A 22,251-nucleotide genomic window follows, 5' to 3' on the forward strand; every position below is an offset into this window, starting at 1 on the left:
GTCAGTGGGGCTTACTTTTCTCATCTTAGCACCCTCCAAAAAACAGTGTGAAATTCATTATTTTATGAACCAAACGCAAAAGTTACAAAATGTGAACAAAATAATGTGCTTAGCTATCTTTTCAAAAGATATTTTACCAACCCACACAAGAGTGAGTCATAAAACGCGTGAAAAGTTAATTTGATCATCTTTCTCTCAGGACCATTTCTCTCCTCCTCTGCTCCTCAGAGCCTCCTTCCTACGGGACCATCTTCCTTGTAGTCAAAATCTACTTTAAAAGTATTTGTAATTTATGTTAATATCCATAATTAACAGATTGAAGGCAACCACAAGTTGCTATAAAACAGCAACCCTGAGACTCTAAAAATAAAAATCCCAAACATCTTCCCCTTAGATAGTACCCGGCGGAATATTCAAAGCCATGCGTGCATAAGGAGAATAAAACAGCATCCTATTACACTCATGGACCAGTGGGGCATGCAAATGACACAACAGAATCGATGCCTCTGAAGATTTACAATCTGGATGGAGAGGAGACAACACATATTCCTGAGATGGATTAAAGAAACATTAGGCATAGAAGCCAGCAAACACCGTCATTTTATAGGCATATATTGTTTCATAAAAGGTAAACAGGATTATCTGCGTGGGGGATTACAGATGATTTTAGTTTTCATTTATGTTCTCTGAAATTTTTGCTATAAGGAATACATTATGTTTTTTTTGGGGGAAATGTGATTTAGTCCAAACATGCTGAAGAGACGGGGACATGGTGACTAAGGGCATGGGCTCTGAGTCTGGACACCTGCTCTCCCACTAACTAACTGGCCAGGTAACTTTGGACAAGTTACCTAACCTCTCCATGACCACATCTGATCTGTTTAAAAAAACCCAAAGATAATAGTACCGTCTTTTTGAGGATGAAATCATCAATATAAAGGCCTTTGAATAGTGCCTGGCACATAGTCAATACTATATAAGTGCTCCCTATATTATCACATGAGCTGGGAGATACGGCTTTATAAACTGCAGTGCCTGAGAAAATGCTTAGGAAATGGGTTGAACTTGAGTAAGAACTTTAAAGGTCAGGGGAGAGATATTTTAGATAAGGGAGCAACTTGAGAACAGCAGAGACAAGATGTTAAAGCTCAACCCCCTCAGACAAGCAGACAGTAGAATGAGAACCAAATGGAGCATCAACTCACACAAATCCCAGTGTTTTCTTTCAAACACGGCCACTCCTAACGGGCTCCAGGGAAGATAATGCACCACAGGCACACTCGTCTAGCTCTTGTTTATCCACCCCTTTATTTTCCACAAAAAGAAGAGACTCAAAGAAGATGCCTTCTAAATGTGTATCACCATTTATTGTAGTTTGCATTAGGAAATGAACAGAGGACATTGTCTGTGGAGGGGGGAAAAAAGGAAAAGAAAAAGAAAGTTTTTGTAGACTTAATTTCTTCAAAACACTTTATGGTTTCAAATCCTTTTCTACCCCAAAGGAAATTCGAGAATTCAAGTATGTTAAGTAGGGAGCAGTAATACAAAAAGTCTTACGTTTTTGTGCGTGTGTGTGGGTGTTTGTCTGTGTGTGTTTTTACAAGCAGACATCTCTCCACATTTCTTGCACCCCTTTTTTTGCTTTGGTAAGGCCAAGCCCCAAAGGACACATCATGTAGCTGACCCCTGCCTTGAACTCACAGACCCAAGAGTTGAGGAATTTATGTACCCTCCTCATAGGATAACTGTCAAGGTTTCGAACTGTCACGAAGCATTAAAAACACCAACCTCCCTCCCCGAAGCCCTAAGTCACTTAATCCTGATAGGCTTAAGCATCCCCTTTGCGGCAGCTGCTCCTTAGGTGCCTAGAGAGGGTTTATGACAAGGATCAGAGCAACAGGATTCTCTTCATTTTGCTTAGAATTAAAAAAAAAAAAAAAATTAAGGGCCATTTCAAAATAAAAATAAAAACTGAAATTCAAATTCTGAAAATATCTTGCCTTTTTTATTAATCATGTCATCTAACACCAATTAAAAAAACAAATATGTGAATATGATATAAAAATACGATCCCAGGATTAACACTTTGTTGCAGGCACAGTTATCTCACAGAATATATGTTTGGAGAGCCAGGGAAAGGAATTTATTTTTGTTTTTGTTTCTCTTTAAAAAATCCACAGCAGTGCAAGTTGGGGCAGGAGAGGAAGGGAAGGGGGAAAGATTCTTTAGCAGCAAAATGTCCAAGGTTCTCTAATCACAATCAAATCAATGGATACTGAATTTAGGGAAAAAAAAAAAAAAAAAGATGGAGGGGATGCTGCCCAAACCCATTCATTATCAATCACTAAAAAACTTCCGCTGCAAAAGCCCCAAATTGTGACATACGAAGGACGTGCTTCGTTACACCAGCCATCAATCAGTGTGTCCCTCGAGCTTTTGACCAGGTTTGTCACTTAAATATATGTACAGGAATTGGGCTCCTTCTCGTTCATGTCCTTGCAGATGGCCACCGCTTGGTCACGTTGGGTGGGCTCTCGGCGTCTTCGCCACGTCTGGCCTCCACATGTGAAGAGCATTTCACCACCGATGCTGCTTCTGCTTGCCTCGCCGGCTGTGGCTGCTGCGAGCAGAGGGTGGACAAGGGACGTTTAATGATCGCTGTTCTGCTTCTCTCTCATCCAGGCGTGAATCTGCTCTTTCAGTTCTGGCACTGAGAAAAGAGAAGGGAGCATTAATGCCTTGATGGAAGGGCTTTTCTAGAGAGATGATGCTCGTCGCTGGTATAAATGGAAAGAAAGGCCATTCATTCACTCAGTGCAATGAAGACGGAAGAAGGAAGAAGCAGGACATGAGAAGGACGGGACTTCTAGAGTGAAAAAGAACAAGGAATGCTTCGTGTCTTCTCCACTAAGTGTCATAGACGAGGGAGAGTTTCTGGATTTGGTAAGTTCCCCCCTTTGATTAATCTCCAACACTGTGGATTTTGGCCGCCACATTTGTTGCTGCCGTAGGCACCGCCCCCCAGCCATGCACCCTGTACCTGGCTCCAGCATGCTCTCGGTCAGCGTCTGCCGGTTGAAGGGGTCCGTGGGGGAGTTGAGCAGGTGCCGCAGAATGATGGAGCGGTCCATGATGGTGCCGGAGGGCAGCCGCACGGGGTCAGTCATCAGGGTGTCCATCAGAGGGTCTACAGAGACAGAGCAAAGCAACTTCTAACCTAACAGGATCTACACCCGGAAACAAAACGAAGGCCCTCCTGCCAGGGAAAAATAAAACACACGTCCATATGAATAGCAACCAAAGGGACCCCAAGTTTTGAGGAAAGTGACCTTTTATCAGCTACTGCTGGGAGGAAAGAGAGAGAAAAAGGTTGGGACTGACAGCTTTCGCTTGGACTTCTCCGGACTCTGGAAACGCCAATCCCCACTTGTACTAGAAAAGGCGAGGCGGGCCTTAGGGTCTGCAGGGTTTACCTGGTTTGAAATCAGGCTAAGGGCCTTTTCTCGTCTTTTCATTTACAATATGAGCTAAAAGCAGGCAAATGCAAATTCAGACAAAGTGCCTCAACGAGCAACCACAGCACACCAGTAACAAGCTGGAAGCACAGAACGTCCGTCCTCTTTCACCGTTGCTGTTTCTGTGAACTCAAATCAAAGGACCGGGCATGAGAAAAGCGGGCCACTTGCCTCGGAACTCGTCCGGAGCGTCGCTGTAGTCGATCTCGGCCCGCGCGTTCTTGGCCACTATCTCCTCCACCTTCTCGGCGAGGAGTTTAAACTTCTCTATCGCGATGGTGGACTTGATCCCTGCCTTCCGCATCTTCGAAATAACTTCTTCAAACAACTCTTTGCTATAGGATCTCTGGTGATGAGGAAAGACAATGTAAGGTGTAAATATAGTGTAAGGGGGGAAAAGCAAGCTGCAGAAAATACCCAAAGTATGATCTATTTGTGTGCATTTTTTCTAAAAAAAGGTCCTAAAATTATAATGTGTATATACAAATACTTTTACATGACTATCTATATATATAAAAAGCCAGTGACCAGAACACTGTAATGACCAGAATGACCGGTCGCTATGACGCCCACTGCGGCCAGTGACCCAGCCTAATCAGGGGGTGGGGCCGGCCAGCTAACCTCCCCCGGCCCCTCCCTGCAGCTGGCCCCGCCCCTGATTGGCCTCTCCCACCCCAATCGGGGGCAGGGCGACCGGCCAACCTCCTGCAGCCCTTCCCCCTGGCTGGCCCTACCCACAATGGGCCCCCACCACCCCATGGGCCTGCAGCCCCTCCACTCAGCCGGTCCCGCCCCTGATCGCTCCCCTAACCCCAATCAGGGGCGTGGCCGGCCAACCTCCTGTAGCCCCTCCTCTAGCCCAGCCCTGAAACCCCCCATTGGCCTACGGCCCCTTCCCCCAGTCAGTTCCACCCCAGATCAGCCCCCCTATTCTGATCAAGGGCAAGGCCAGCAGGCCCACTGCCCACAGCCCCTCCCCATGTCTGACTCCATCCCGGATCATCCCCCACCACCCCAATTGGCCCACGGTGCCTCTTCCCAGCCAGCTCCACCCCCGATCGCCCCCCCACCCCCGACACTAGTCGGGGGTGGGGCTGGCTGGCCAACTGCCCACAAACTCTCCCCACGGCCGGCCCCACCCCCAATTGGTCCCCCCACCCAAACTGGGGGCAGGGCCTGCGGGCCAATTGCCCTTAGCCCCTCCCCCGAGCTGGCCTGGCCCTAATGGGGCCCCAATCAGGGAGGGCCAGCCAGCCAATCTCCCGCCATCTCCTCCTCCTGACAGGCCTGGCCCTGATCCACCCTGATTGGGGGTGGGCCAGGTGGACTCCACCTGTACACAAATTCATGCACTGGGCATCTAGTAATACATAAAGATGGGATAGTACACACCAAACTGTACAAGGTCATCACCTCTGGGGAGGGCTTCAGGATTAAGGCAAACGAGGTGAATTTGGAAATGTTTCAATTATTTTTACGGCAAGCCTGCATTTCTTTTTAAATTTAAATATTAAAGAGAAAAATTGAGTCTATTTCGGCCCTTTCAAGGCACTGTGCTCTAGCAGCATGAGAGGAGGTAGACATTTTTGCTCTTTTTCCTAAAGGTAAATGTGGTGAAAACAAAGTACTTACATACGTGAGTAATATCTCAATAAAGCTGTTATTTTAAAAAAGTACTTACATTTCCCCCATTTTAACCTTTGGATGAGGTAAGGGTGAGGAACCTTCTAGAATGCCTATCGATGTTTAAACTGAGATGTGAGATACTAATTGGATAAAAGTGTGAACAGAGATGGGAAGACAGAAAAGAGCATGGAACTTGGGGGCATTTTAAGTGGAGAGCAGAGGGGTTGAGAACAGGGGCTCAGGATCCTGCTCTACCCCCACTGACTTCACACGAGCTACACCATCTCTCGGCGCCTCATTCAAAAGGAGGACTCCGACTAAACCTGCATCATAGGATTTTGTGAGGATCAAAGCAGTGAAAACATGGAAAGTGGTTAAACCTGGTGTTCAGTTAATAAGAATTAACTTTATGTTCAAATGGTGAGGACAGAGAAGAGGAGGGAGGAGATTACTGGGAAGTCCAGGGTACAGCTGGGTGGGGCTGGGCTACATCGGGAGCCATGGAAACGAAAAACACAAGCTGGATGTGGTCCCAGGGACACAGGGAGAAGGGGAGGGAAGAATGTGAAAATAACCATCGAGGTTTGAAACCTGGAAGACCAAAGTGAAGGCAGCACTAAAGCCGAGGCTTTGGGACGACAACGTGGCTTCTCTGAGAAAATGGGGCTCTTTCTGGGAAGGTCACAGACTTGTGGAATGAAGCCCCTAGCTAGATCTGAGTCCAGACCGAAATTGCAGGTGGACCTGGGAGGCTGATCTTGCCTTTTACGCCCAAAGGAAAACAGCCACTTCATCTCCATTTACAGCAGACAAGTCCCCTGGCCGCTATGCTCATGATTTCCACTTACGTACTAAAAATGTCTCTAACCATATTTTGAAAAGTATCACCTTCCTTGATTTCAAGTGGGGAATTCGGGAACAGATGGCTATGTAATCGCATGGATCTGCCAGGAAATCCAGAACAGCAAATTCAAGTCGCCAGGCAGCAGCCTGACCCCAGACGCCCTCCGACACGGCGGCGACCCTGGCACTGACCTGGTCGTCGGCGATGGCTTTAGCGAACCGCGCACAATCCAGCTGCAAGTAAATATCTGTCAGTTGGTCCAACAGCTTCTTTGGTTCAAAGCCGTATTTCTCGGGGTTTTCAACTTTCAGGTCACGGCACTTGGGACCACAGAGTTGCTGAAGATTGAAGTTCAGCATTGCAGCCAATCGGGGTCCAAGTTCCTAGGAAATCACAGGATAATAGGACAATTCATGCTGTTGAGACAAGTGAGAAGGACCAAAAACTCCCATTTCAGTGGAGCAACAGGAATTGGCTGGATTCATCTTCAAAGAATCCCTGGGAAGTGCTGTGAATCATCAGCTGAAGAAAAACACTATATTCAAACATTTTTTACTCTCCATTTCCAATCCCATCATTCTAATACTTAATAGAGTGTTGTACATTGGTGGAATATTTATAAATACCAACAAAAGGCAACCTTTTCTATAAAGTCATGCTTTTAATTATAAAAACAAGGATCATTCTAAATTTGTAAGAAACAGGTAAAAGAGGGAAAATTATTCGTAATTCCATCATCGTAACACAAGTCATAAGTTTTTATATGCTCTGTAGGCCATCATTTTATGCATTACTTTTGTATGCATTTCAAAAGTCCCTGGCAGTTCAGGCAGTACACACCATTCTTTACCTATCAGGTGCCAAGAGGAGAGAAATGCAAAGAAGTAGCAGATAAAATTTATGTCTGAACAGTTTTAAATTTAGCCAGTAAGACAGTGCCAACTTAAGTGAAACAGCTGGGCTACAGCAATCATGCAATAACCCCAGGAGATGACACAGCACCTACTACTGTTGGGCACGCACTGCTGTTAGCAAACCTGAAACAGGGAAATCTGGCTGAGAGGGTGAAAGCTCCCCTTCGGGTGCAAGGCTTTCCTTAAATGCAATGACTGGATTTACACAAATTCAACTCAGTCAGGAACCTGCTTTTCAGGAACCAGCTTTTGCAGAAAGTAAAGTACGCCTGTACTTAATCAGGAATCTGTGGGATAAGGAGGGAGAAGAATAGGAGAGAGTTGGAAATCTGTTTTCCTCTGGAAGTGGGAGTTTTGTGTAGTGAAGGAAAAGCACACAGCAATGCAGGCACAGGCACAGACCGGGCAGAAGGCCAGCCCAGGCGCGTGGACAGCCCAGGTCTATGTGCAGGCCCTGAAACACGTTCATTTCAATTGACATGAACAGACTAGGCTTAGCTTTCGATAATTTCCTTTGAAAAGTGAAGACTGTGGAACTAAATACGGCTTCATGTTAATTTAGTCTTAAATCGTTTTTGTGTTTCCTACCTTTTAACTATCAGTGGCACTGCCCTTGGGGGTCACTGAACATAAAACCAAACATGCTCACAGTAGGGACCGGCGAACTACCAGCCGTGGCCAAAGCAGAGACCATGTGGCCCACGTGCCTGAACTATTTACTGCCTGGCATTTACAGGTAAAGTTTAAGCCTCTTTTTTGCCTTCCTCACTACCCTTTGTCCTGGCCACACTGTAAAGTTTCTAAACCGTGTGTGGGGGTGAAGGGGGGGTGGGCTCAGGTGCAGCAAAGCAGAGATCTTCGGTGATGTCGCTCAGCTTCAATTTCAGAAACAGGACAAGGTCTTATGCATCATGTCAAGGCCAAACATTTTGACAACCTTTGATCTATCATAAACCTAATTATGACTCTCATTAACCTTTGGCTTCTTGACTGTCACAAAGCTACACCTAAGAGAATCAAAGATCTTATACATTATCAACTACGTCTACTTAATGGTCTCTAATTTCCAATTGATGTCACCTTACTGTTCCTCTAAATAAAACACAGGAATCAATAATGATAAAAATATGTCATAGCTTCAACATTAACAATCCAAAGTGCTGTCTAAGCAGAAAGTGAATTCCTAAGTTAACTTGGAAGCGACCACTTGTGGACTTCAGTCTGTCAACAGCGCTGTGTGTATCAATGAGCCTAAGCGGGGGAAAATCAGCAGCAGAATTTCCCTCGTCAGTGGCTGTGACACTGAGCCTTCCAGACCCCATTTAGTTACAAGTGACAGAATCTGAACGTGAAATCCAACAGACACAACAAAACCCCCAAAGTCTCTACTCACCGGCCTGAGGAAGGGCTTCTGGACCTGCTTCGTGAGGATGTGGAACATGTCCACGGTTTCCGTCGCCAGAGCAAGGTAGGAGCGTGACACCCGCTCGTCCTGAGCCAGCTGGGACTGCCGGGCCTGCTGCTGGTCCTGGGAAAGGGAGCAGAGCCAAACAAACCTCAGGACCAGTCATCAGCTCACCGACATGCCACGCAGGACGGGAAGAATGTCAGCTCATAAGTGGAAAAGCGCATTGCAAAGCCAACGTCCTTAGGGAATGACAAGACAGCCCACCCTAGGGAGCCCTCCAGGTCACTGAAGCTTTTCCTGTCCGCATCAAACTCTTTAGGACTTTGAGTAAGGTGACCGTGGCACATCATTTAACTTATACAAGACTCAGTTTCCTTTGTGATAAAAAAAAATCACCATCGCCCTAACCGGTTTGGCTCAGTGGATAGAGCGTAGCCTGCGGACTGAAGGGTCCCAGGTTCAATTCCGGTCAAGGGCATGTACCTTGGTTGCGGGCACATCCCGAGTAGGGGGTGTGCAGGAGGCAGCTGATCGATGTTTCTCTCTCCCTCTCCCTTCCTCTCTGTAAAAAATCAATAAAATATATATTTTTTAAAAAGAAATCAACTTCTTCACAGGATGACATAAGTGAATCTTATGTCGTATCTGATACATGTTCATTTCCCTTAATAAAGACTGTTACTTGGCATTACTTTAAAAACATGTGATATGATCCCGAGACCTGTGGGTTCTGTACGTGCAGGAGGCAACCAACTGATATGTCTCTCTCACATCCATGTTTTTTTTCTCTCCCTTCTTCCCCCTCTTCCACTTTCTCTAAAAATCAATATCCTCAGGTAGCCCTAGCTGGTTTGGCTCAGTGGATAGAGCGTCAGCCTGCGGATTGAAAAGTCCTGGGTTTGATTCCGGTCGAAGGCACATGCCCGGGTTGCGGCCTTGATCCCCAGTAGGGGGCCTGCAGGAGGCTGCCAACCGATTAATCTCTCTCATCATTGATGTTTCTCTCTCTCTCTCTCTCTCCCTCTCCCTCTCTCTGAAATCAATAAAAATGTTTTCTTAAAAAAAACAAAACACACACCTCAGGTGAAGATTAACAACAACAAAAAGATGGAGCCTAGAGGTTCTGCTGAGAGGGAGAGGAATGAAGGATGACACGGGGGTGCTGAGCCAGAGCAATTGCAGGGTGCAGCTGTCGTCTGCCGAGAGTGGGCAGACCTGGCGAGGTCTGGAGGGCTACACAGCATTCAGTTGAGACAAGTTAAGCCTGAGGTCTCTATGAGACCACCTGGCAGAGAGGCAGGTCAACAGCAATTACAGAGTCAGGAGAGACCTGAGCCGGGAAGACACATTTTGAGTCCTCAGAATACAGACATTTAAAGGCTTGGGACAGAGGAAATCGCCCAGCAGTGATTTTCAACGGGGGCCCCAGGCCACGCGCAGCGGTTTCTCGCTGCCTGCAGGCTCAGGGAGGAGGGCCCCTCACTGACATTAAATGGACGTGAGCCAGAGATGCTAAATGTCCTGCAGTGTATGGGACAGTAGTTCATAACAAAGAGTTATTATTATATCAAAATTCTACTACATTCAAAATACCAATCAGCACCGACCTAGGGAGTAAGTGTGGAGAGGAGCAGCCGGGGGCTGGGCCCAGAGCACAGGGGGAGCAGGCAGGGAGGTGGAAGGTGGGAAGTGACTTCAAAGTCAAACGGAAATGATTTCTGTAACTGCCCTTGTTAGGGATTATTTATGACCCTTTTCCACTCATTAACACGGACAAAATCAATACTATCTGTTCAGTCGTCTCAAACAAGTGCTATTAAGCACTGACTGTGAACAAGATAATGTGCAAAGACCCGGATCCCAACATCTACAATACAAGCTGGTCCAGGAGAAGCCTCATAAGTGAATGATACACTGGCGTAGACAAAGTGGAGACTCTGCAGTGACACGGATGGGGGAGGCCAACCAGAACGTGAATACGTGACGTCAGCAGTAGCTGGCAAGGGCCTGGGGACTGACCGGGACCATCCACACGGCTGCAGTGAATGTCGGGGTGGGGCAGTGGGCCGTCAGTGGCAAGACATGATTTCCTCATGGAACCTGGCAAAACAGCCTCTGTGCCACGAGTAACTGAATAGAAAAGCGAAGATCAACTGAAAGAAAAACCCCACTGGAACCCTGAGTGGCCATCCACTTGCCTAAAGATCAGATGACACTCTTTTTTTTTTTTTTTCAGATGACACTCTTGTCTCGTGGACAGAATTTGAGATGTACTCCTAGTCACTTCCATCAATCTTAATAACATATTCAGACAATAAAAGCTCTTCTCCAAAAAGCCCTTAAAATGAAAGGGCACAACAACTCACTTCTCAGCTTCAGAGCAAGGGTCGAAGTTTTCTCCTGCCCCAAACCTGGATGTCACTTCATGGAAGCCCACAGGGGGGAGGCAGGACGCACTGACAGGAAGTCAGATTCTGTCACAGGCCCCCACGCGCAGCCCCGCAGCGGCCGCGGCAGCTTCCCCCGCTGTGCGGGCCACTGTGCTCACCCGGGGCAGCTGCTCCCACTGCTCTTTGTTCTTCATCTCCTCTTGCACCTCGTGGATCCGCTTCAGGGACTCCAGACTTTCGTCGAGCAAAAACGTCGTGTCGTTGATCAGCATGTTTATATAGCGAACAAACTGCTTCCCAGAGCTGAAAGGCAATTACATGGGACATGGCCACACATCTCCCTCCACCAAAACGCCGCAGCAGGTCTCAGAGAAAAGGGCCACGCGTGTCGCCCTACACGCATGTCACCCTACGAGACCTTGGCACAACTTGAATACCATGAAGGTCAAGGACTGCAAGTCTCTCCTTAGACTGTGTTGCCCTTTGAAATTAATCGTGATGAGCTCACCCTAGTGACGTGCTGGAGACACCTTGCACGACTCATGAGAGCCAGTTGCTAATATTTTAGAATTCCGTGAGCAGATTCCCGTGGCAGCTTAAATTTGGCAACAGTGGAAGTATTTATACTCCAGAAAAACAGCACATACTTATATCTTTTCCCTTCAGAGAGGAGGTTTACCAGCATACCCCTGGCTCATTCCCGCAATGATTCTAAGCAGAGAAAACACTCTTCCAAACTAGGAAAAAACATGCTTAAATTCACCAGGATAAAAGAAAGCACAAATAATTACCCACCTATAAGAGACAAGAGAACGTCTGACCGTTATTCCCATTATAAAGAAGACGCACTGAAGAAAGACTGGAGCCTAGCCAGCGTGGCTCAGCAGTTGAGCATTGGCCCAGGAACCAGGAGGTCATGGCTCGATTCCAGGTCAGGGCACATGCCCAGGTTGCGAGCTCGATCCCCAGTAGGGGGCATACAGGAGGCAGCCGATCAATAATGTTTCTCTCCCCCTCTCTCTCAACAATCAATGAAAAAAAGAAAAACTGGAAGCTGTAACACTGATAGAGTGGGCCATTACCTTACTACAGAGAGCTCGAAGCTTCCAGCCCCTGGCACTGTCCTGTCACCTGTTGTAATGCAGGGACTCGCTGGTGACGGAGATGGCCTCGCCCACCTGTTAGGCTCTGGAAGGTTCGTAGAGAGAAGGAGGGCTACACTTCAGGACCTCCCACCGAGCATCAGGGCCGGCCAGCCCAGCCTGGGGCACAGAAGCTCCTGTGACAAGGGCGGAGCCTGGACTCCGGGAACATGGAAAGTTCCCGAGCCTCACACAGAACCAGCTGTGGGCCTGCGTGGTTTCCTACGCTGGTGCCAGGCTTCCGCTGGAACGTAATTCCGACCAGAAGAGCAGTCCATGGAAACAAAGAATTACCTCACAGTTTCCTTTGCAGAAAGCTATTTAGCAGATGGTGACTCCACTGGGAACATGTACATTATCGACTAGTAACTCAGTTAACGAGTGACCGCCAGACCTGATCCAAGCTCTAACAGGGGCTGCAAAGAAAGGCCCAAGTAGATGGGATAAAACGTCTCCTGCAGAGTAAGGCTCGAGTTCAACCTTCTGCCTACCTTTCTTTCAAAGTAATTTAGATGGAATGACTAATGTCAGGTTCAGGTAGGTGCTAACATTTCAGGGGGCTAATGAAAAGTCCTTGATCAATGCTTAGAGCCTTACTACAAATACAAAGAGCGACACTTCGAATGACAACCCTAATCTAACTGCTTCTGAGCCTCAACTCCTCCTAACATTTCCAGCTCTGCAGCTCGATGTCATGTTCAAGAACACAGTAAGATCTCGCTGCAGTCATTCCAACAACTTCCTTTAACACTGCAGTCACGTAACACTTAACACATCATCTCAGAATAACTATAGATTCTTTCCTTATGTACGCCATCCCCAAGGGATCTTGACCAACCTCAAGTCCAGCAATATCTCGTAAGCACGGACATTTAGATAACCTGCTCACGTTCAGCAGTACCTTCTGGAAACTTAAAGGAGGCTGAGACCAAGCACACAGCCAAGAGCCCGGCTGTGAAGGCTCTGAAGCAGCCACTCTCCCCGGGATTTGCGAGAGAGCAGTGATATTGGGGGTGCAGTACTCACTTGAACTCCTCCATGAAGGTACCGTGGTGAGCTATGTTTTGCCAAAGGCTTTTAAAAATGGTGCTAATGTGATAGCGAATGGTGAACTTGTCATAGAACTCGCTGGTCGCTCCGGTATGCTCGACATCTAATAAAGAAAGACACACGTGTCATATATAAATTGACTGGAAGGACACAGAGAAAAATGTTCATAGATTCTCTGTTGAGTGCAGGGATTATCAATGATTTTTATTTTCTTCTTGGTATTTTCTGTATTTTCCAGTACATTTTTTTGTGACTAAAACAACTGGACACCTGCTGACCTCACCCTGCCTGCTTGCTGGCTGCAATCCCACCTTACACTCTGGCTGCTTTCTTACTTGATTCATTAAGCTGCCTGGCCTCAGGGCCTTTGCACCTGCTGCCTGCTGCCACTGTGGCTGAGATCTCCTAGGACTCACTCTTTTGTCTCATTTTCAAGGTTACTCCAAGTCCTCTTCTCAGTGACCCTCCCTGCCTAGCTTCTCTACGTAGCACCACGCCTCTCCCCGACCCCATGCCCACTATGAGAGTATATTATGTATGGGTCAGCGTCTGTCTCCCACCTAGAACGTCTGACGCAGGGTGGCAGGGATTGTGACATCTTCACTGATAGGCCCTAGCATCAAACCCAGCCCGACACACACAGGAGCTTCAAAAGCGTGTGCTGAATAGTGCCTGGTCTACGTGGGCTAAGGCCGGCCTTGCTGACTGGATCAACTTGGGAAGAGGAGTCTTGAAATAAGTCCCCAGTGTTCCTCCAAGTTCTGAGCAGCAGACTTTTGAGAGCTGGTCCTTACAAATAAATACTCTTATTCTGAAACTGAACTTTACTTTTGAAACAAAAATTGATCTTAAGCATTTCCTAAGCTAGCCTGTTCTCCCTGGGGTGCAAAAAGGCGCTTGTTCTGTATCTCAGTCTCTCACACGCCTGAGAGGCAGGCGTGTTCAGGGGTCAGGACCTGCATCCGCAGGCCTTAGCAGGGTGTGATGGGCATGCGGGGAGTGCGTGCGATGCCCCCCTGCAGGCCCTCTGGCGCCAGTGCCTTGGTAACCGTGGGAGGATCACAGAAGCCAGGAGCACCTGTGCTACAGCCCAGCTGCCGAGGTTGCTGCCACTTGCTAGCTGCTGACCTTCAGCAAGCTTCCTGACCTTTCTAAGCTCCGGTTTCCTCATTTGTAAAATGGAGATATTTATAGCGCCCATCTTGAGGCCTGTGGTTGGGATTAAGTGCAAGGATCAGTAAGGATTCGATAAGTGGTGCTATTCTTAGCCTGGGTATCATCTGTCCATGACCACAGAGGTGTCCAGGGCCAGAGGGCACACTCCCCGCCCGCCAGCTCCTGGGACCTCACCAGTGGGGCCCCACCAGGCCCAGCACGGGTCTCGCCGGGGAGGCCCAGCTCCATCCCACACACCTACACACCCTGTCCCTTATCCAGGAGTCAGTGACAGTTGCAGGCACAGGCTACAAAATAATTTAACTTTTTTAGTTTTAATACTAACAATACATGTTTACTGAAGACAATTTTAAAAGTTCAGGTAACAAAACAAAACAAAACAAAAACAAAAAAAGAAATAAACTACTCATAATTCACAGGGACCCAGTAGCACATGCTCTGCTCCCAGTGGGCTGCTGAGCTGCACGTGTTAGTGGATGTCAGCATATTTGGTAACAGGTTTAGAGTAACTTTACCCACTGGCTTTAGATGGCCTTGTCTGCCTGTCTACCCAGGAACCTACCCGTATAAAACTTCATCAGGGAAGGGACCAACAGTTTGGTGGAGAGAGGATGGTTCTCAATCATTTCAAAGAACTTCTGGGTTCGTGGCTGAACAGCAGGGTTGGTCATAAACATGACTTCTACCAGTTTGGCCACCAGGTACGGATTTCGGATGTAGTTCTGGTTGCACAACATCACAACGAGGAACATCACAATATCCTGAGTGCAGGGCTCGTAGAGCACCTGAGGCGAGTATCTGCAGGGGCGAGAGGAGCGCGAGGTAAAGCCCTGAGTCTCAACCTGGGTGGGCGCTGGTGTCCTCCGGAGGGGAGGCGACCAATAGGTCCAGGAACCAGGATGCTGAGTCCCCTTTAATTTGCTGAGTGTAAGGTGACTATTTATATCATAACTAGATAGATTTAAAATCCATCATGTCTACTGGCCACAACATTTTAGACTAACTTATTATGTTTTAGAAAATAAACCAAAGCTTTGATTAAATCATCTCATGGATTTCAAAGAGCTTCACTACCCAAACACTTAAAAAATATTTTAATAGAGTTAGTTATTTTCATTTTAAAAAGTCAGTTATAAACACAACCCATTACTTTGCTACCTTTCTCCAATTCTACCATTGAGAAAATGTTGGTACAAAATATAGATGTGGTTATTTCTGGCTTTTGAATGTTCACTCAGATATTTATAAACCGCTCCTACTGTTCCTCAGAAACACATTCTCCATCATTAGAAGTTCAACTCCATTTTCACAGAAGACATTATTACCAGCATTGTTAATCCTCTTTGCCTCTGAGATATTATTGGAATTGGCCTGGTGCCACAGTTTGGATTTATTTTTCCAATCTCCAGGCAGCAGTTAAAGCAGTGACACAAAATTTCGGGCATAAAATGGAGGTTTGTAATATAATTAATCATAGAATATACACAAAACATATAAAAACATATATAAGTTCTATGTAATATGGTAAAGACACTTACTGTACAATAAAAAATAAAAATTCAGCAATATCTTCTACGTAAAACTCAGGCAATGCTGCAAACGCCTTGGGGACGTCTGAACTTAAAGGCAGTGTTACACTGTCAACGAGAAGAAAGCACAGGTTACGGGTGAGACCACAGTGCTGGCCACACCTTAACACTTTCCATGCCCACAGAGGGCTCCCCCAGCAGGGACACACAGGCTTCATAACAATAACAGGAGAACAATAAGCTGTACAGGTGAGGATACAAGGTCAACAACGCTCTCAGCTCAACAATGAAAAGTTGTCTCTAGCTTTTTAAAAAAAGTGATTTCAGAGAGAAAGGGAAAGAGAGAGAGAAACATCAATGATAAGAATAACTGATCAGCTGCCTCCTGCATGCCCTGAACTGGGGACCAAGTCCGAAACTCTGGCATGTGCCCTGACCAGAAATCGAACCGTGACCTCCTGGTTCATAGGTCAACGCTCAACCACTAAGCCAAGCCAGCCAAGCTTATCTCCAGCTTTTAGCTTCCAATTTATAGATTCCATTTTCTATTGATCAAAGATTGATAAAAATAAAGCCAATTTTTACAAAGCACTATGTCAAAATTAAAATTGCAGGTGTTGACATTCCCTTATTACTGTAAAATATTGATTAATATTACATACTCTACATAAGCACAATCTGGAAATTGAAAAATAAATTATTTGTTTTGTTTTGTTTTTTAATCCTCACCTGAGGATATTTTCCCATTGATTTGAGAGAGAGTGGAAGAGAAAGGGAAAGACAGAGAGAAACATCAATGTAAGAGAAAGACATCGATTGGTTGCCTCCTGCACAAGCCCCAACCAGGGCCCGGGCCGGAGAGGAGCCTGCAACCGAGGTATGTGCCACTGACCGGAATCGAACCCAGGACACTTCGGTCCACAGGCCGATGTTCTATCCACTGACCCAAACCGGCGAGGGCAAAACTGGACTCTTGATGAGGGGAGGGTTTGGGTTCCGGTTGTGGACTGTGAAGAGCAATACATTCAACACAGCCCAGACAAAGAGGAAGAGCACACTCACTCGGGGTAGGCAGGGTCCAGGATGCGGAGCAGCAGCTGAATGAGAAGGCCATAAAAATTCAGACATCTTCGCAGGAAGCTCTCGTCAAGTAAACCAGCGTCAGCGCAGGCCTTGCATCGTACCAGTTTCTGTGGAAGCAGGTGTGGCCCAGCCATGTTAGTTGGCAGCTGAGTACCTGCAGCGTGCTGGGCGGGGGTGGGCCAGGAGAGGGGAGCCTGGGGCACCCAGAGCTTCCCCGCTAACTAGCTTTGGGATGCTGGTCGTGTTCTAAGAAAAACAAAAGCTATGCCACACAGACCACTGGACACACAGCTCAGAGGCAGGTCGCTGCTGTCATGTGTAAATAACTCGGGAGCTCTTTGGGGGCCAGGGATGATTAGTGGGAAGAAGCCAGACAAATCTGCATCTGAGTTCCAGGTCACCACTTAGGAGCTGCCTTTGGGGAAAATGCTTGTCCCCCCACCTCAGAGGATCACGGTGAGAATAAAACACACGCACATGCGCACACACTGACATTAATTTAAACACTCCTTGAAGCGTTACCTTTGGAGGGCTTAAGGGTTCTGCAGACCCCAGACAAGAGCCCCTGCCTTATTCTGCATCTCAAAGAGGCCTAGTGTCTTAGTAAAACTAAATAAGACCTTAACGTGTGACAGAAATCCAAGCCAGATAAAATTTCTACACATTATTTTACTAATCAACAGAAAGCACGACCAGCTAACAATCAGCTTTTTAATTTGAATATAAACTAAAGAAAAATTCCTAAATTTGCTATCTGTGCTAAACCTTTTAAAGCTATGTTCACGAGCGGAAATCTTCCCATCTCCAGATAGTTCTGTGTGATGGATCATTTTCAATTAAAAATGAAGAATGAGGAGGTGCAAAAGAAAGAAATCTTTCCACGACCACAAATCTACTTTGTCACACACCATGAACATGCATGACTGGAAGGAATGATGTGTGTTTTGGGGACAGGATTGCAGGGTTGGGGGTAGTAGGTGGGTAGGAAAGGGAGGAGATGCTAAACTGAGGATGATAAAATCAACTAAAAATTCATGATGTCATTAGCATAGCACTTGACAGTTTGTCCTGAGGTTTAAATATTATATAGATACATGTAAACTACCAACAAGTTTTAGATGCACCATTTTATCTCGGGGGGGGGAAGGGGGAGGGAGAATAATGAATAAAAAATAAGGACATGAAACTGCTCACTCAAGGCACATATCCTGCTGGGAAATACACTATTATGAGGCTGGTCGATACTCATCCCGATTAACTATACGGACCTTAAGCTGAGTTTTGCAGCGCTTCAGCATTTCACGGTGTCTAGTTGCCAGTGGGGAATCTTTCCATTGGCTTTCGTTATTTTTCAAATCTTCCACGGTTCTGAAATCAAAGAATAATGGTCAAATGAAAAGAAAACACACAGACCCATTATCCATCTTATCTACTCATTTTGACCATTTCAGTGACTCTCAGACACATATTTCCCCCCAATTTTAGCATTTCTAAAACCAGAGAATGTCTTACAATCAATAGCACATTATGGTTTAATTGGCAGCATTTTTCTTTCTTATTGATTCCTAAAATGTCATAAAATTGATGATACTTTATTTATTCATTTACTTAATATATTTTTTTATTGATTTCAGAGAGGAACGGAGAGGGAGAGAGTGATAGAAACATCAATGAGAGAGAATCATTGATCAGTTGCCTCCTGCATGCCCATGACTGGGAATCGAACCAGTGACCTCTTAATTCCTGGGTTGATGCTCAACCACTGAGCCACACCAGCCGGGCTCTTGATGACACTTTAGACGTGATGAAATATAGTAACCTCTTTTAGAAGGAAATACATGGTTCCCTTGTTTTTCTTGGAGGGAGAAAAAGAGGTCTCAAGAAAATTCAAGGTTACTATGCCTACTCAATTACCCAAAACAAAAGGCGAGAAGGCGACTTCACTGATGGCATTTCCTCCTTTTCTTTTACAATCGTCGCCTCTGCTTGGAAGACCCTTCTCTGTGATCACCTTTGCCACCTGCTCCTTCACTTCCTTCAGGTGTCTGTCCAAGTATCACCTGTCAGTGAGGTAGTGTCCCCGATCGGTAATAATGCTGCACATTTTAAACATTGTTCACTTAACATTATTTCAACCCCTTTCTATCAAGACATTGTAAGGAACTAGAGGTTGATTTAAAAAAGCAAAACAAAAAAACTACCATTCCCACACTCCCTTGCTGCCAGCATTTCTGCACATGACCTAGTCCACCACGAGGCGAACGCTCACTGAAAGCAGAAGTGAGTATTGCCAAGTGGCAGCCACATGGTTCTGGGAGCACTTGGTGGAGGCTCTACTGTCCGCTGACCCCTGAAGCAGCTTCCTGCCAGGCCAGGTTCAAAGGAGAACCGGTTTTCCAGCCATTTCAAGGATTCAATAAACCGAATGGTAACCTTTAACAATCCTCTGATAAACTCGAGTACTTTGTGTGCAACTATGAGTGTGATACAGAACAATGCTCCCCCCTAATGACATAGCCCAATCCCCAGAACCTGTGAGTGCGTTTGTTATCTTACATGGCAACAGGGACTCTGCAGATGTGATTAAGGGTATGGACCTCAAGATGGGGAGATTATCTTGGATTGTGTGTGTGGGCCCAATGTCACCACAGGGTCCTTCTAAGAGAAAGAGGGAGTCAGAGTAGGAGGAGGAGATGTGACAGCAGAGGCTGGAGAGAGCGAACTCAATATGCTATGCTGCTGATTTTGAAGATGGAGGAAGGGGCCACGAGCCACGGGATGCAGGCGGCTGTCAGAAGCTGGAAAAGGCAAGGAAAGAGATTCCTCCCTAGAGCCTCCAGAAAGAATGCAGCCTTGATTTTAGGACCTGTGCCCCCCAGAACTGTAAGATAATCATTGATGACGTTTTAAGTCATGAAAGCGTGGTACTCTGTTGCAGCAACAATTGGAAAGTAATATGATGACCTATATTACTGGCACCAGAAGGGGTCACACAGGTTATGGGCCCTCAAGAGAAACGGGCCTCTGGGATTAGTTCTCTGATGGGGCAGTGAAGATTCAGGCACCTCAGGACAGAACACTGGCAGCCCAAGGCTCTCCGTGGAGAAACAGCTGCATGAATGGTCACCAGCGATCTCCAGCAAGGAAGACACGAGGGCTGTTTCTATGTGGAGAGCTTACAGAATAAAAGGACCGGCCCGGGATGCTAAATCTCACCTCCAGGGAAGTCAACAAGCCAGGGAGTTTCTAAGATGACCACAAAGTAGCGGCTGGTCCCACAAAGCATCACATCATAATATAAACTGAATCGATAACCTTACTGGGTCTCTTAGCTGTGAGAGCAAAGACGGGCACTCCAAGAATTCAAGAGGAGCTTGGGAGAATTTGATGACTTCGAGGTGGTCATATCACAGGAGAATGCCAAATTCCCTTTCATTGCTCCAGAACCATAACCAGAGTGAGACCAATTTCTGTCCTTATTGGCTAATTGCAAAGTCATATGCCGGGAGTTCATGTTGGAAGAAAAAGAAGGGCAAGATTTGCTAGGATGTTATATTCCTTTCCTATGGCTAGTGTAACAAGCTTGCACAAACTCAGTGGCTTAAACAACAGAATTATCGGCACAGAGCCCTGGAGGTCAGAAGTCTCACGTGGTCAGCGTTCCTTCCCGAGGCCCTAGGGAAGAATGCTTCCCTGCCCTTGGCAGCGTCTAGAGGTCACCTGTGTTCCTTGGCTCATGGACCAACCACATCACTCTGACACCTGCTTCTGCCATTAGGTTCCCTTTTCTCACTCTGTGCCTCCTGCCTCCCTCTTATAAGGACCCTTATAATACTGGGTTACCCAGAGAGTCCAGGAAAATCTCCCATCTCAAGATCCTAAACTTAAGCACATCTGCAAAGTCTCTTTTACCATGTAGGGTAACATATTCACAGGTTCGGGGGTCAAGCACGTGAACATCTTTGACACCGTTACTCTCCCCACTGCACCCGAGGTGACAGAGTGTGGGAGTGTGTGTGGGAATGGGGCTCAGAGTGCGTCCTCAGCCAGAGAGGAGCGTGTAGGGCAGCTTCACTGACATGGCTACACCTACTGAGATTCTAGACGCAGCGCCATCCCGAGTCGCTGGGAGGGGTTCTAACTGTGTGCCCCGCTATCTGAAACCTGGAAAACGTGGCGACTCAGGCAACCTCAGGACAGGACATCACACACATACCTATTGAGCTCCCGGATGGCCCGGAGCCTGCGGATATAGCGACGGCAACTTGGCAGGATCGAGAGGTGGTGGGCGTGCAGGGTAAGAAAGAAGCATTCCGTAGGGAATTTCGGCTCAGAAAACGGAGGCTGATCTCCATCTAGAAAAAACACACACATTATCCCCTCAATAAAAGTGGTTGCAGGACTAAATCAAAGAAAAAACACAACCAATAACGCAAAATTACACTTGAATTTCCACGTAGTTTAATGACTCTTAAAAAATTATAGACAATAAAAACTAAAATCTGGGGGGAAACAATCCCTAAAAAATATATAGACTTGAGCCCTAACCGGTTTGGCTCAGTGGATAGAGCGTTGGCCTGCCGACTCAAGGGTCCCAGATTCGATTCCGGTCAAGGGCATGTACCTTGGTTGTGGGCACATACTCAGTGGGGAGTGTGCAGGAGGCAGCTGATCGATGTTTCTCTCTCATCGATGTTTCTACCTCTTTATCCCTCTCCCTCTCTGTAAAAATAAAAATAAAAAATAGACTTGACTAATGTTATAAGAAAAATAGAATTCCTGTGGGCTTGCTCCATTTAAAGAGCAGGTATTCTTCCCCATCTGATGAAATGTCTACACATATGTACAGCAACAATCTTTTGTACTGTGTCTTCCTGATGTGTTTTATCTATGACCATCATTCTTCAAAACGGGTGTTTCTTAATTTTCTTTACTAGAAGTGGTACTGGGAGGATCTATGTACAAGAAATTACTCCCTCAGCCCAGCTTTGGGAGCACATGCTGGAAAGTGGAGTTACTGAGAATCATGGAATTGTAACTACAACTGCCTCCTGCACACCCCCTACTGGGGATATGCCCACAACCAAGGTACATGCCCTTGACTGGAATTGAACCTGGGACCCTTCAGTCCGCAGGCTGACGCTCTATCCACTGAGCCAAACTGGCTAGGGCTACTGTATTAATTTTTATTGCATATTATATCCCTAGCTCGTAAATTCATTTTCTGAAGAGGCAACAACTTGTGAGGAATCACCAGCATCCAAACAAAATTATCTTTTTTCTAGACTCTATAAACTCTCACTTTTTAACTGGGGCAGCTGGGAACACCACCCGCGTGGCAGGATGTGGCCACTGAGGGGAGTGCCCGCATTGAGGTTCTCTGGGATGGTACATCAACACAAGTGGAGAGGCAGGAAGTCATCCCCTCCATCCCGTGCCCCTGCCCCCGCCCTTAGGATTCACTTTCACACCCAGTATCTTTACTGTTGAGTTTTTGCCCATTTCTCTTGCATTTCTACTTTTCTGTTTTCCTGCTCACCTGTCTCCCAGATATTTTGTCTGTCACAAGCCTCC

General features: G+C 46.5%; 1 protein-coding gene across 2 annotated transcripts in view; it reads right to left on the reverse strand.

Annotated features, from left to right (window-relative positions):
* Positions 1–397: 397 nt before the first annotated feature.
* Positions 398–22,251, reverse strand: part of UBE4B (ubiquitination factor E4B) — an 87,454-nt gene continuing 65,600 nt past the window's right edge. The window contains exons 18-29 of one of the 2 annotated variants that reach the window (XM_079777452.1): positions 20,894–21,032; positions 17,946–18,045; positions 16,657–16,784; positions 15,604–15,702; positions 14,628–14,863; positions 12,866–12,992; positions 10,856–11,000; positions 8,293–8,427; positions 6,177–6,368; positions 3,687–3,861; positions 3,041–3,187; positions 398–2,710 (exon numbers count right to left, since the gene is read on the reverse strand). In XM_079777452.1, coding sequence (XP_079633578.1) covers positions 2,649–2,710; positions 3,041–3,187; positions 3,687–3,861; positions 6,177–6,368; positions 8,293–8,427; positions 10,856–11,000; positions 12,866–12,992; positions 14,628–14,863; positions 15,604–15,702; positions 16,657–16,784; positions 17,946–18,045; positions 20,894–21,032 — 1,685 coding nt within the window. In that variant the 3' untranslated portion in view covers positions 398–2,648. The remainder of the gene's footprint in view (positions 2,711–3,040; positions 3,188–3,686; positions 3,862–6,176; positions 6,369–8,292; positions 8,428–10,855; positions 11,001–12,865; positions 12,993–14,627; positions 14,864–15,603; positions 15,703–16,656; positions 16,785–17,945; positions 18,046–20,893; positions 21,033–22,251) is intronic. The other variant, XM_079777451.1, reaches the window with a different exon arrangement.

The sequence above is a fragment of the Cnephaeus nilssonii genome (genome assembly GCF_951640355.1).
Source record: "Cnephaeus nilssonii genome assembly, chromosome: 7".
Classification (NCBI taxonomy): Eukaryota; Metazoa; Chordata; class Mammalia; order Chiroptera; family Vespertilionidae; genus Cnephaeus; species Cnephaeus nilssonii.